Source organism: Carettochelys insculpta, chromosome 1, assembly GCF_033958435.1.
Source record: "Carettochelys insculpta isolate YL-2023 chromosome 1, ASM3395843v1, whole genome shotgun sequence".
NCBI classification, from domain to species: domain Eukaryota; kingdom Metazoa; phylum Chordata; order Testudines; family Carettochelyidae; genus Carettochelys; species Carettochelys insculpta.
Genome location: NC_134137.1, coordinates 210,080,495 through 210,095,074, shown reverse-complemented (window position 1 = coordinate 210,095,074; position 14,580 = coordinate 210,080,495). Strand labels below are relative to the sequence as shown.

General features: G+C 44.5%; 1 protein-coding gene across 4 annotated transcripts in view; it reads left to right on the top strand.

Annotated features, from left to right (window-relative positions):
• Window positions 1-14,580, top strand: part of EPHA3 (EPH receptor A3) — a 413,871-nt gene that overhangs the window by 318,301 nt on the left and 80,990 nt on the right. For 3 of the 4 annotated variants that reach the window (XM_074998622.1, XM_074998615.1, XM_074998629.1), the window contains exon 10: window positions 4,198-4,323. In XM_074998622.1, the coding sequence (XP_074854723.1) occupies window positions 4,198-4,323 (126 nt within the window). Of the gene's footprint in view, window positions 1-4,197; window positions 4,324-4,472; window positions 4,944-14,580 lie in introns of those variants that run through there. The other variant, XM_074998636.1, reaches the window with a different exon arrangement.

Genomic DNA, 14,580 nt, shown 5'->3' with positions numbered 1-14,580 from the left:
GAAATAGGTTGGCTGTGCTCTAAAGATACATGTGATTAGCAATACTACATGGATTCAGCTGTGCATTGAAATGCAAAGTGTATCTTTAATTTCCTTATTATCAACCTATGGTAAAATCTAAATAGCATGTTTCCTAAGTGAAAAACAGAGACCAGGAATCCTATCTTGACCAACAAAACAGTGCGCTTGACAAAGTCGATCTGCTAATAAACTTCCATTTGAATTAGGTTCAATTTATTAAAAGATTTTGGAGCAGTTTCTGAAGACAAGAATGCCTGCCAAGTGTGGTGTCATTTACACATTTCACTGTGCTTAACGAACTTGTTCTGGGTAATGTCTTCATGCATGGAAGCCAGCTGACAAGAATGAAGGATTTAATTGTGCTCTCTTAAGGCTTGATTCAAAGCCTGTTAAAGAGAATGTGAGTCTTTCAAATGATTACAACAGCCTTTTAGATCAAGGCCTTATTTTGCAATCACCAAATAGCAATTTATAAAGATACAAGACCTTTTCTGGACTAAGGCCTCTTTTGAGCAACCTAGTAATGTGTTAAAGCTAATTACTCAAGTTATTTTTGTGTTTGAGATTCTGGCAGAAAGGAATGTGGGTTTTGAAGCCACCATTCATAAACAGTTAGTTTCAATTTCTCATTGACTTAATCCATTCTGAGAAGAAGTGTGTAGTTTCTTTTTAAGGTACTCCATCTACAAATGAAGGCCTAGTACTGTAAAGAGTATTCTATCTTACATTTATATTTGGTAGCAAATTTCATTATAAGGTTATTTTAGTTTATGCCTAAATAGCTTTTCTCTTTGGCTCTGGTAACACTAGCAGTTTTGCTAGCAAAACTGGTGGAACATCCACACAAACTGTGTTTTGTTTGTTGACAACACACAACACTTCTGCTGGCAGCATTCTGCCTGTCAGCCATGAGGTATAACACTGATGTTGACAGATTCTGTTGAAAAAAACCTGTGTGGATGCTCTGGGGGCCTTTCTCTTGACAGATGGGGCATCCAGAACAATGGGCAGCCCTGTCTGCTGTGTTTCTGTGTACCTGTTTTGTCAAGAGAGCAGCCAGACAGTCCAAACAGACAGAGTAAAGTGCTCTTTCGATTGGCTTTTGTGTGTGGCCGCACTCTGTCAACAGTGACTTCTGTTGACTGAGTGCTATAGTGTAACTGTGACCTTCATGGACCCTCTTGCACATAGCAGTAACATTACCATCTTTACAGGATGGTGATTTAGTGTAGTAGGTAGTTGCATGCAGTGTTTCCTATAAGGTGAGTGCTTGGGCAATTACCCCGGAGAGATTCAGGTGCGGCCAGCTGATTACCAGAACACCCACAGCCGGCAGCATATGTTTCTATTGGTGGTGCACATCCACACATGCCTTGGTGCACACAACAAAATTTATTCTGCCTGTAGATGGGAAAAATTAGCATAAATACTGGTTGGAACCCAAATAAAAATTGTTAGCTTTTCCTATCCCTTCCACTAGCTAGAAATTAGAACTGCTTCCTAATTACGGTCACAGTGGGACCTTTAATGCTTGACAATTCATATCATACTTTCGTGCTTGGATCCATCTCGTCTCCTGTAACCTTGCTTTCTCTCCCTCCCTCTCCATCTCTGCCTCCTGCCCCATTTCATGAAACACACAGACTGATATCAGATTGTTTAGTGCTGCACCTTGACAGCTAACAAACTAGGCTAAAAAAATCTACTTGTATGTATCCCATAACATTAATGCTTCATCACTCAAATTTAATTAGGTTATAAAATAAAAGCAGCCATTAACTAAAAGTGTCATGGACAAATAACATGTCAGGGCTTGCTCTGTCTCTCTGCTCTCCCCCACAGTGGAATATCACAATCACTATTCTTAAACTTGTCAATGCACTTACATTCCTGTGGATTATACTGCTTTAAATTTGGTTCTGTCTACGTGCTATTTTCTGAGTGATCCTGAGGATATGGTGAGAATTCAATAGCTCACGTATTCTGAGCTTTGATAAATTTACTGAGAAATATCTTAAAAGTAGAAAGTGATTATACACGTAACAGTCAGGATTTCTTTGTGTGTGCATGTGGCTGTTGAAACTTTTTTTTTCCCTTTTACAGTCTTACTCAAAGAAACAAAAACTCGCTTGTATTAACAGCAAAAGGATAAAATAACTTCCATGGCTGTCACAAATATTTTGCATCTTAAATACAGCAGCTGGTTTATTTCAGTCCTTTAATTCTGAATGACTTAAAAAAAACCCTACAGTTATGAGTGATTCCCTGTAGTCTTATTACAAATTTTATAATAGTACCTCAAAGGACAAGTAATGTTTTGCCTGCTCAGATGCTCTCCCTTTGCCCTTTAGCAAGGCCCTTTCTCCTTTTTTGCTAACCTTAGTGCAATTCATGCTGGTTACATAGCCATGTAAATCATTATGTTTGCACAGAATGAGCTGTAAAGTAGCACAGCTTAACACATGTGCATGTGTTTATTATCTGTTTTTCATGATAAAACCCAGTTACTCTATGGGCTCCCCTTAATTATTGGTGTGAGGGGATTATTCTCCTTGCAGTCACCATCACCTGATCTTGGGAACCTCTGGGGTTAGCATTAAAAATCAGCAGCCAAGCCCTACACCATTCAGAAGCTTTTAATGGTGGTTGTGTTTTATTGGGGGTGTGAGGGAGCCTGTAATATGCATTCACCATGGAGGGAAAGGAGCATTTACAAGATTTTTTTTAAACCAACAGCAATATATGGCCAATTACTTTTTGTTTTACTTGTGAATGATCCTTTAATCATGAGACCCTTTAGGGAAACCCATTCAGCATTTATACATTTATGCATACACATTCACACACAGGCCTTCTGTTCAAAATATGACTCTTAGTTTGCATTGTTTTAGAAGCAATTAGCATGGGACGGCAGTTGTATAATTTCTCTGTCAGTTCCAAGGCCAATACATCTCCTTAAAATTGATGTTTCATAAGCCTTGTGTGTGATAGTTTGTTAATAATGCCACATTCTGCTTCACATTAGAACAGCCTCTTTCCCTCCCAACCCCTTTCTACATAACCACAGCAAAACATGTTTTAAATGGAGCATAAGTCTTAGGGCCATAAGGGGAAATGCTACTCCTGAGTGTGTAACTTATTTTACATGTTGTTAAAGAAATATCTCGTTTAATTTGCATAACTGCAATTAACTCATTTAAATTGCATAGTGCATAAATTGAATAATTCATTTATTAGACCTAAGCAGAAGCAGCCTGTGGCTAACAGGCAGGAGGAGGAGGAGAAGAATAAGGCTATGTTTTGCCTCTAGTATCATTGCCCAAATGCAGCTGGGCATCTGGAATCACAGGGTGTTTCCCCTCCCTCCAGCTTGGCTGCTGGAAGGACTAATGAGGGGGACTTGTGACTTGCTCCTAAAAGCCATCAAGTCCCAAGCATTCGTTTGATTTTCTGCTTGCCCTGGATGAACAGATAACTACTGAGCAGAACACAGAGAAAGGGAATGATGTGGTAGTGTTGGCGTCAGCATTATTATTCACTAACACTAAATAATACAAGTAATCTGACGCTGTCTATTTAAAGTGCTAATTATTTCCAGCATTTTTAGCCTTTGTAACATGCATTACCTCTTTTGAAATGCATCCACTGGAATTCTAAGTATATTCAGAGGTTAAAAGATTTTAAATTACTGTTCTGTAGAATGTTTTGTCTTTAAGAACTTCTGATATTGCACTGTAGTATTTTCATAGGCATTTGAGACTTTGCCTCTGTGTGCTACCTCAAAAATGAAAGTTGAAAAAGGCATCTCAACAGAGAGCAAATTTGATAATACTGAGATTTAATATTCAAAAAAACACCAAGTTTATCAAGTACAGGTGAGTATAAAAACATCCTTTCAAATCTGATGTAATCGATGTACACACAAATGCATTCATGCCATGAAAAGATGTATTCATTTCTGAGTTTAAAGGTCATGTCCATCTTATTCATTCCTGAAACTTCCAAAACCTTAAAAGCTGTCAGCTCATGTGTTCAATCCAAGAAAGCAATGGGCCTTTTTATTGCTATATTTGCTGTGTTTATATATTGTAGTCTTTTCGCTCATTTGGCTTCCTAGGTATGAACAATTAAGACCAAGTAATGGTCTCTCTCTCTCTCTCTCTCTCTCTCTAACAGTAAAACTCCCAGGTCTCAGAACTTACGTAGATCCACATACATATGAGGACCCCAGTCAAGCTGTCCATGAATTTGCCAGGGAACTAGATGCTACTAGTATATCCATTGATAAAGTCGTTGGAGCAGGTAAACAACCATGATGGTCAAATTGAAGGCATGGGTGGTAGCATCAGTATATTATCCTAAATCTGTATGCATATTTGCACTTGTGGATTATCTCAGAACACATCAGACAGGCTTGGATAAAGTGTGACTGTAGCATTCTCTCTTCATAGCAAAAAGCAAACCATTACTGAGATGAAGTTGAACAGGTTGAGAAGCTGACTTTATCTTGAGAGAGGTTCCGGATTGCCCTTATGGGCATACATATCATAGTTTCGGCAGAGCAGGCACAGCACTGATAACATGATCGCTTTCCAGAAACTACCACTCCACCCTGTTTTGGAGAAGACACCAGAAAGGATGAGAGGCTAGTTCAGTGCGTGTGCCTTGAACCCCTTTGTACAATCTGTCAACATGGGAAACAGTGCTAACTGTGAAGATACGCTTTGTTATGAACAAATGTCTCTGAGGGCTGCACTGACACTTCATACTTAATTCCACACAGGTCACAAAACATCCATCAGACTGCTTTGACCTTTGGTCACTGGATTGATTTTGATAACAGTTTTGGATTTGAATTAGCGATTTAGGAATCAGGAGCTCACTGCCCCGTACCCATTTGTATGAGCCATACAGATGCCTTTGAATGCTGGCTTTAATAAAGTAAACAAAATGTTCTGAAAGCCACACAAGATTAAAATATTACTGAATATCTTACTGAATTACATAGTCTATATTGCACAGTAGCATGTAAATCATTATATGCTGGTCACACGCTTCTTCATGTAGAGTAAGAAAGATGATTTGTGAGATCAGAAAATTAGAATTTTACCTTTCTTCCCAAATGAAATCATTTGTGTGAGAATCAGAATCAATTTTTAATCCATTGAAAATTAGCAGGTTTTCACTGATTGATATTACTGCTTCCTTCTGATTTGTTCCCTAATATTTTACTGTTCTCATTCAAATTTTGAGGAGATTTGAGAAAGAACATGCTTCTGTTGTACGAAGAAAGCCTTGGTAATAAGCAAGTGCATTCAGTATAATTCACCAATGATACTCTCCTTCCACAACAAACACAAAAAATTGTCCCCTTTTTGGCTGCTGCTGCTGCTAGGATAAATCAAAAAGTAATAATATTTTCTCCAGTGGTGACATACATGTTGTGTGCTAGTTTTAATTTTGCCCCACAAGAGTGCACTGTTCTCCATCGTCAATAAAGGCAGTGTAACAGTGTGCACACTACACACAGATATGGTAAACATGACATGAGGCAGGGGACAAAAAAAGACTCAAAACTCTGAATTCAGAAATTCCAGCTCCTATTAAATATGTTAGGCTCCGTGCACCATAGAAATCTTAAAAGCAGAAAATATGCAATAGTGTACAGTGTTTATGGAGCTCATTGCTATGACTTATTTTTATTCTGGTGCATATAGGACCGAACGGTAACTGACATTTCAAAAAAGGTGTGATGAGAAATTGAGGGGAGTGGGCTGGATTTAGGAAATCCTGAAGATAAATGTGCCACAAAGCAGCAGACAGGGAGATTGTGAAAAGAAGAAAAAAGAAATTCCTTTTTTCATTCCATCCCAGTGGAAATGCCAGTAAGTTTAGTCCTGAAATCCTGCAGAGCCTTTGAGATCTACATTGATCTCAGAGGGGTTGACAGATGGATCAGCTCTGTGGAGTCTTGAGCCTCAGTACTGCCTCTGGTGTCCCTGGTCCCATACCAGCCTCATGGCAGCATCTCTGTCGTAGAACCCTCATCCAGTGAAATACCTTAGAGGACCACTGAGCCTGCATTCTTTCCATTTATAGTTCTAATTTCTTCCCTGTCTCTTCCCATATGTGGAGGAGAGCATTCTGCCTCTACTTTAAGTGATATTTGAGCCAGAGTCCTGGTGTTTCCTTGTGTATAAGTCACTTTCTTTACAAATTTGGATCAGAACAGAGAAGTTATGAAGACAATTGCATTCAGAAGCAGTAAAAGTGACAAGTTTTCTCTACACATGAAATTAATAACCCTAATAATACCATCTGTTGAGAGGTAATCTTGATATTTTGGTGCATTTCCTCAAATTGTTCCACAGGCCTTTAACTATGTGCCTTCAATGGGAGGAGCAGGAAAAAGTCCTCTTTAATTATATTACTTGGAAAATAAGTCCTTTGTGACGAAAGATCTCTAATGGAACCTCAAAAAATATATAAAGGACATGAATTAGAGGCTGAGCAAGAGAAAATTCAAACTAGGCTGTCCTTGTTTAAAGTTTTCACCACATTCATTCCTTTTATTTAAAATCTTTCACTTATTCTTAAGGCCCCAGTGCAGCAAAGCACTTAAGCATTGGTTTAAAAGGGGAGGTAAGCACATGACAGGAACTTTCTTGGATGAGAATGGAGTTGAGCAAGTGCTTAGATAAAACAGGGCCTACATGTCTGTGTTTCCTCTGGAGACTGAACAGACATTTAGTATGATATGTTGTTAAACAATGCACATCTAACATGTAATCACCCACTCCCTTTTCAATAAAGTGTGCAGCACATTAATTACAGTCCACAATATATGGTAACAGAGAGGAAGCCGTGCTAGTCTATACACTAGCAAAAGAAAAAGCAGTCAAGTAGCACTTTAAAGACTAGCAAAATAGTTTATTAGGTGAGCTTTCGTGGGACAGACCCACTTCTTCAGACCATAGCCAGACCAGAACAGACTCAATATTTAAGGCACAGAGAACCAAAAACAGTAAGCAAAGAGGACAAATCAGAATGCTTTGCATATTGGACAGACTTCTAACTCCCTTAGACAAAGGGTCAACGGGCACAAAACAGACATCAAAACACTCCAGATCCACAAACCAGTTAGTCAACATTTTAATGGAATGGGGCATTCTGTCAATGACCTCAAGGTATGTGTGTTACTGAAGAGGAATTATCACACCGTTCTGGAAAGAGAAGTAGCCGAGCTGGCTTTTATATTCAAATTCGGCACATTAACACATGGTTTAAGTCGTGATGGGAACTTTCTGAGTCACTACAGGGGCTCGTCTGCATACTTAACTCAATCTAATTCTTGATCTTCCCCCCCACCCCTCAACTCTCTGATTTGCTCACCTTGATTATCTTTTTCTGATTTGTCCTCCTTGCTTACTGTTTTTGGTTCTCTGTGTCTTAAATATTGAGTCTGTTCTGGTCTGGATATGGTCTGAAGAAGTGCGTCTGTCCCACGAAAGCTCATCAAATAAACTATTTTGCTAGTCTTTAAAGTGCTACTTGACTGCTTTTTGTTTCCACAATATATGTCTGTGAAATTGGTGATGTTCCCACAGTTGATGAAATTTGCACCCTTGCTGCCTCCCTATTCTGTGGTAGAACTGGGAAGTTGGTAGGTATTCCACCCAGTGTAGTTTTGATTTATGAGATACCAAAAGAAAGGCAGTAATCAACTACATGAGCTCATCTAATATTCTTCCCCTGGGTCTAAATTCGCTACAGAATGCTGATGCCATGAACAGACAGTTTAACAGAAACATTTGGTATTCCCTGGGTTGATTTAGATCATGTACTTTTCTTCCAATGACCCGTTTGCATTCTGCTGACAGAGACATGCATGGCTGAACGGAAAGTAACACAGTCTATGCATGTGGACAAGAGGGGGAATAATACGAAAGCATTTCAGGGAAAGCCACTTAAAACCTACTTTACATTCTCTGCTTTCTGAGTAGTATACAAAGTCCCCCTGCCTTCTAACTTGAGATAGTGACAACTCTTATTTTCAGCTGTAATCCACTCCATTTTCTCAGGTGGGTACCACTAAGTAGATAGAGAGCAATGATTCTCAGAAGAAAGGTGTGATTATATAATTGTTTTAGTTGGCTTGTCACTGTGGGTGTTGGTTAGTTGGTCCCTCACAGTGTTCATCCTGTACTGTAAACTAAGAGACAAAAAGCTGATCCAGTTGGAACACTGCAGGAGCCTTGTTACACTCTATGTAAGGATTAATTTGTTTTCCTTGGAAGCTCAGAAAGCACAACCGTGTTTACGTGAAAGCCAACAAAATTGTTTTATGTGGGTAAACCAGTGAAGCAGATAACAGTGGGAAGTCTTACTGGTATGTGATCTGATTTTCAGAGGTGGTGAGTGCCTTGCAGCTCCTATGGGCTTCAGTGAGATTTGTGTATGCTCAGCATGTCTAAAAATTAAGTCAATAGGATTTTTAAACTGGCTCTGAAAGAAGTATATTGTCCTTTTATAAATCATCTTAATTCATCTGATGATCATATTTTACTATTGAATGCAGAGAGATCAAGGACAGGACGTCAAGTATAACCTTTCCCTTCAGAAAAAAATAATCAAATAAATAGTCCAGTCCTGATTCTGGTCAGCAATGAAGGATGGATTGCCTAAGTGCCCAGCTTCTGAAACCATAAATACAAGCCCCATTGGCACTGACCAAACAGTATTTACAAGCAACTAGCTTGTTATAGCTTTGCAGACCACTAAAGCATAAAGAAAAGCAAATTCAAAGCTAGGACATCACAAGATTTATTGTAAGTTTCTTCTCCTTGCTTTAAAGCCCTGCTTTGGTCTTCCTCTCCCAGGGTGTCTCAACAGTACTGAGCTGAGGGGAACAGCTGAACTGAAGCACTATTTGCTCTTAATAAAGCATACTGGCAGTTTTAGCTTGCACGGCTTGGGAGGGAGGATAATCAGGAACTTTTTTGGTTTGTATGTGTTCTGAAACTGAATTTAGCACTCCACAGAACTCACCCATGTTTTCTCAACCTGTGGATGGCTTTGCAATCTGTAGATAGAAGTAACTTGGAGAATTAAGATATCATGAAATATACACTATTATAGTATATACAGTTACATGCACCATTTCATTCCACCTTAATTTACTTTGATTTTTATGGCATAAATGGAATAGCAAGTTCTTGACTGAATAGTAAGGAGTTTGGTGATGTGATATGGAGTCTTTTACTTCTGGGTTGTTCATTCAAATTCAGTCCAGTTATTGCCCTCTGATACATGCATATTAGCCTTTGTCACTTAAATTGATGACCTTTGTTAATTTACAAGGAGAAAGTCATGTGTTAAAAATAAAAACAAAACTCATCTGATAGCAATGTGCACAATCTCAGAAGACAAGGCAATGATTTAGTCAAAGGGCTTCTCTACACTACTATCTTTCTTCGAGGGAAGGATGGTAAGCAGGGTGTTGGGAGTTTACTAATGAAGTGCTGTGCTGTATATGCAGCACTTCATTAAGCAAATTCCCCCCCTCACAGCAAATTCGAAGTTTTTAACTTTGAAGTACCAGCTCGCATCTGGCCGCGGCTCACCCACCGGTACTTGGAAGTGCCGGGGCAACTTCCAAGTCCCTTTACTCCTCAAAATTTTGAGGAGGGACTTGGAAGTTTCTCTGACACTTCAAAGTACCGGCAGGTGAGCCGCAGCTAAATGTGAGCCGGTACTTCAAAGTTTAAAACTTTGAACTTGCCGGGGGGAGGGAATTTGCTTAATAAAGTGCTGCGTATGCAGCGCAGCACTTGGTTAGTAAACTCCCAACACTCCAGCACTTGATTAGTAAGCTCCAGAAATGTCTGCCGGCTCATGCGAAAGTTCTGGAGCCAGTGGTCGTCGTCCCACTCTCCGAGCACCAGCCGCTCCCACCAGTCGGTGCTGGTGGGGTAGCTCCACAGCCGGCGGCGTATGAGGTGGAGGGGTGGCGGGGTGCTGCAGGGTTGGGGGTTGCATCCTCCTCACCTGCAGGTAGCTCCTCCTCTGTGGCAAGGATGTGCTCAGCTGCCTCCTGCATGGCATGGAGCAGGGTGAGCACTGCTCCTACAGGGGTGGCTGGGTGGACCTCTGGCTGCTGCTGCTGCTGCTGCTGGGGGTCCATGACTGCGTCGCTCGAGGTGTGCGTGCCTATGGCTCTGCAGACCGTGTGCTGTGCAGGCTGCGTGTGTCTGGGAGGGGCCCTTTAAGGGAGCGGCTAGCTGTTGCCCTGGAAGCGCTAGTCCGCCCTGTGACCCTGTCTGCAGCTATTCCTGGCACCCTTATTTCGATGTGTGCTACTTTGGCGTGTAGACGTTCCCTCACAGCGCCTATTTCGATGTGGTGCTGCCCAACGTCGACGTTGAACGTCGACGTTGCCAGCCCTGGAGGACGTGTAGACGTTATTCATCGAAATAGCCTATTTCAATGTCGCTACATCGAAATAAGCTATTTCGATGTAGCGTGCACGTGTAGACGTAGCCAGTAACTAGTAAGAAGTTAAGGTACGAACAAGACAGTTGCTCTTAACATGCTTTATCGTTGACATACATTAACAAAATTCCTATGTTTCCTGAAAATGAGCTTGTTCAGTTTCAAATCTGTAGCTTTTGTTCCTTTCCAAGCCAGAATTTTCTATGCAAGAACAACTGACAACTTATATTTGAGAGACAGTGTTCCATTTAAATCTAAGGCATTTCCAGGAAGAGAGCTGATCAAGTGATTATCAATATAGAGTGACCATTTAAAAACAGCCCCATGTATATCTGGCCTATGGAAGAAGAAAAAATCTTTGCATTTCCATTCTTCTCTGTTTAATAGAATTTTGTTCATGTCTTTTAACCAAAACACAAATGGGAGGTCACGAACACTTACTACCACAAGCTGTAAAAGAGTGGTCATTTATATACCTAATTTGCAATTGATGCATATTTTATAGGTCTGTCAAGCAATTAAAATATTTCTGGTTATTCACATGATGAAACAATAAGGGTAGATCTATACAGCAAACCTAGCCTCCACACAACACAACCCGTATTTCAAAATAAATTTGCAGTAGTGACCATCTTATTTTGAAATGGGTAAACCTCGTTTTGGCTACGTCTGTGCTACAAAGGTCTTTCCAGAAAAGCCTTTCTAGAAGATTCCTTTTGAAAGAACTTGTTTTGAAAGAGAGTATCCACACACAAAAAAGCAGATCAAAAGCATGAGCTGCTTTTTCAAAACAAACCATCCACACAGCCCCTGCTCTTTGGAAAGAATATGCCAGCGATCGAAAAATCAGGCCTCCTGAGGACTGCTTTTGGGATTAAAAAAGGGCCTGTGGAGCATCTACACACATTTTCTTTTGAAAGAAGGCATTCTTCCTGAAACAGGAAAGGAAGAGCGATTTTGAAAGGAGCAGTGCTTTCGTTTGATTTACGTTCGAAAGAACACTTTTTGCCCACTTCTACACATGCATAATCTTACAGAAGAGTGGTGGCTTCTTCCGGAAAATCTGTGGAGCATCTACAAAAGCAAGGCCCTCTTCCAGAAGAAATCCGGAAGAAGACACTGCATCTTCTGGAGACCCCACTCTGCTGCAAAACCAGGAAGAGCACCTTGTGTAGATGCTTGCAGACTGCTTCTTCTGGAGACACTCCAAGTGATCCCCAGCAGGGCTCTATGGTCTCTGGGTCCTTGCAGCTTTTAAAACACATGGCCAGCAGACCAGCACCCCTGGCCCCCCAGGGCAGCCCCAGGAACCCAGCCAAGGGCAGCCAGAACCCCAACTGGGGCCCCAAATGGAGGGCCCCCTCCTGGGGCTCTAGTGGGATGAGGGGGTCCTCCAGGATGCCGGAACAACCCCCTCTTCATGCAGCTCATCCAGGGCCACCCCTCCAGGACCCTGAGCAGGTCTGATGTAAGGTAAAGGAGCTGTGCCAGGGGTACCTGCAGGCCCAGGACAGGTTGCTGCGGGACCTTCTGGCAGGGAATGATGCTTCAGCACCCCAGGTAACTGTGGAGATGGCCACACCGGAGCCCTCTGATGCACCGGAGAGGGAGGCAGGTCCTGCCTCAGCACCCAGCAGCCAGGACGTGGACATCCCATCCAGTGGGGGTCGTCTGATGGCTCCCTGGTCATGGAGCTGCCCTCCACCACAAGCAGCCAGGCCACCTCCAGCCTGGCATCACCTGACATGTTTGAGGCCACCTCAGGTAAGTGTGCACCATGGCGCATCGGGGGGGGAGCACACCTGGACTCCACTGCTGTGCCCTGACGCCCGATGGCTCATCCCATAACATGGCCCGTGGCCACAGCTATGCCCACAGGTAACGTCCAGCAACCTCCCCTATGGGGAGCCCCACGAGAGCTCTGAGCAATCCTCGGGTGGCACAGCTGCACCCAGCCCATCTGCTCCCCAGGCAGGGACCCCGCTACGTCCGAACCCCGTCATGGCCTGCCAGCCCACTCCCAGGGGGGGCACCACAGACAGCACCACCGCCATGGCATTGCACCCCATGAGCCAGCGTGCTGGGCGTGCGGGAGACTGCATGGGTCCTGCCCCGGGACATGGCCATCCTGTGGGTCTGGGGTGGGCGTAGCCAACCAGGGAGGCTGGGGGAACCTGGGCTCCAGATGCAGCTCTGACCCCCCCCTTCTCCCCACCCCGTCTTACAGCAGCACCATCCGTGGGGTGGGACAGCTGGAAAAGGAGCCTGGGGCCTGCCAGTCCCGTCCAGGCCGGAGGGCCCAGTAGACCAGCAGCCAGGCCCAGACCAGACCAGCCCCCTGCTCCCATGGCACAGCAGCCACAGGTCCAAAGGGCTCAATCCTGGGGCCACAACGAGGAGGCGTCAGCCTACACAGTGCCCTCCATCACTAGGACGCCCTGGCGGAAAGTCGGCTGGCCCTGGATGAGGCCGAATTGAACTGGCTGTGGGACATGCAGGGGGAGTTGGTGGGGATGCTCCACATTGTGTGTGTGGGGACCTGACTGACCAGCCTCCAGTTGCCCCCGCCCCCCACCCCTACTGCCCCCATCCCCACAGCCCATGCCCCTGAGGCCCTAGCTGTCCTACTTCCCCTGGCCTTGTCCACGGCTGCCCACAGGAGCCTCAGAGCCTGGCTTGTGGCTATGGCAGGCCTTGTGGAGGGCCCGTCAGCCCGTGACCCATCCCCCCACACTCCCCCTACTGAGGCCAGGCCTGAGGCAGACTGTCCCTACCTCCTGGTGCTCCCAGCCCCATCAGTGTCCCTCTGGGAACCACCCACCCAGGGAGAAGGGGCAATTGTGGGTACTAGGGCTCACAACCCTCCATCCCGTCCCTCAAGTAGGGCCCCCTCCATCCCTGTCCTAGGTCCCATCCAAGTTGTCATACCCCTGTTCCCCGACCCCCAAGTATGTAGCTACGCAGGCTATGGTTTACAATTGTATGTTTATTGATTCCTAACTGCAACTATTTACAAAGTTTTCTGATGGTTCTATGTTGTGGGTCGTGTACAGATTTTACAGTGTAAGTTGTGGGTTATATACAGGTTTTAAGTTTTGCACCCCCATGTCCCCCGTTATTGTGGTGGAAGGGTAGGGGTTTGGGGGGGTCCATGGTGGAGGCGGGCATGTGGGGGAGGGGGGACCAGCAAGGGAGGGTGCGGGGCTTAGTACTCCCTTCAGTTGAATGCCTCCTGGAACACCTTCCAGATGGGGACCCTGTCACAGTTGAGCCTCCTGTTGGGGGCCACAGCAGGCTGCTGGCACCTGGTGACTGGTTCCACCATACAGCCCTGGGGGAGGGCCCTAGGGATGAGTCCCCTCACACACCTTGATTAGGTTGTGGAGGGTACAGCAGGCAGCCACAAGTTGTGGGATGTTCTCCATCTCCACATCAGGGTGCATGAGGCAACATCTAACCCTCGCCTTCAGACGGCCAAAGACACACTCAACCGGGTACCAGGCCTGTGTGAGCTTGGCACTGAACAGCTCCTAGGAGGGTGTGAGGTGGCCTGTGTATGGATGCCTCAACCAGGGCTGCAGATTGTAGGCCAGGGTCACCCATAAGGCACAGGAGCATGGCAACCTCCCCAACGGCACACTGCCGCTGGGGACATATGTTCCAGCCTCCATCCAGCAAAACAGCAAAGAGTTCCAGAGGATGTGCACGTCATGTGCCCTGCGAGACCAGCCCACGTAAAGGTTTGTGAACCTCCCCCACGAGTCAACAACTTCCTGGGGCACGATAGAGTTGTACCCCTTGCAGTTCACGTAGTGGCCTCCGCTGTGGTCTGTGGTCCTGATGGGGATATGTGTCCCATCGATCACTCCAGTGCAGTGGGGGAACCCAAGCTCTGTGAAGCCCTTAATGAGTACATCTGTGTCCTTCATGCTCACCAGCCGCTGCATCAGCACATCACTGATGTCTCCCACAGCCTGCAGGGGACCAAGAGCAGTCATGCTCATGGCGTGCGCAGGGATGCCCCTAGTCCTCCTCTTCATCCCCAGAGGGCTCTTCCTCCCCCTAGTC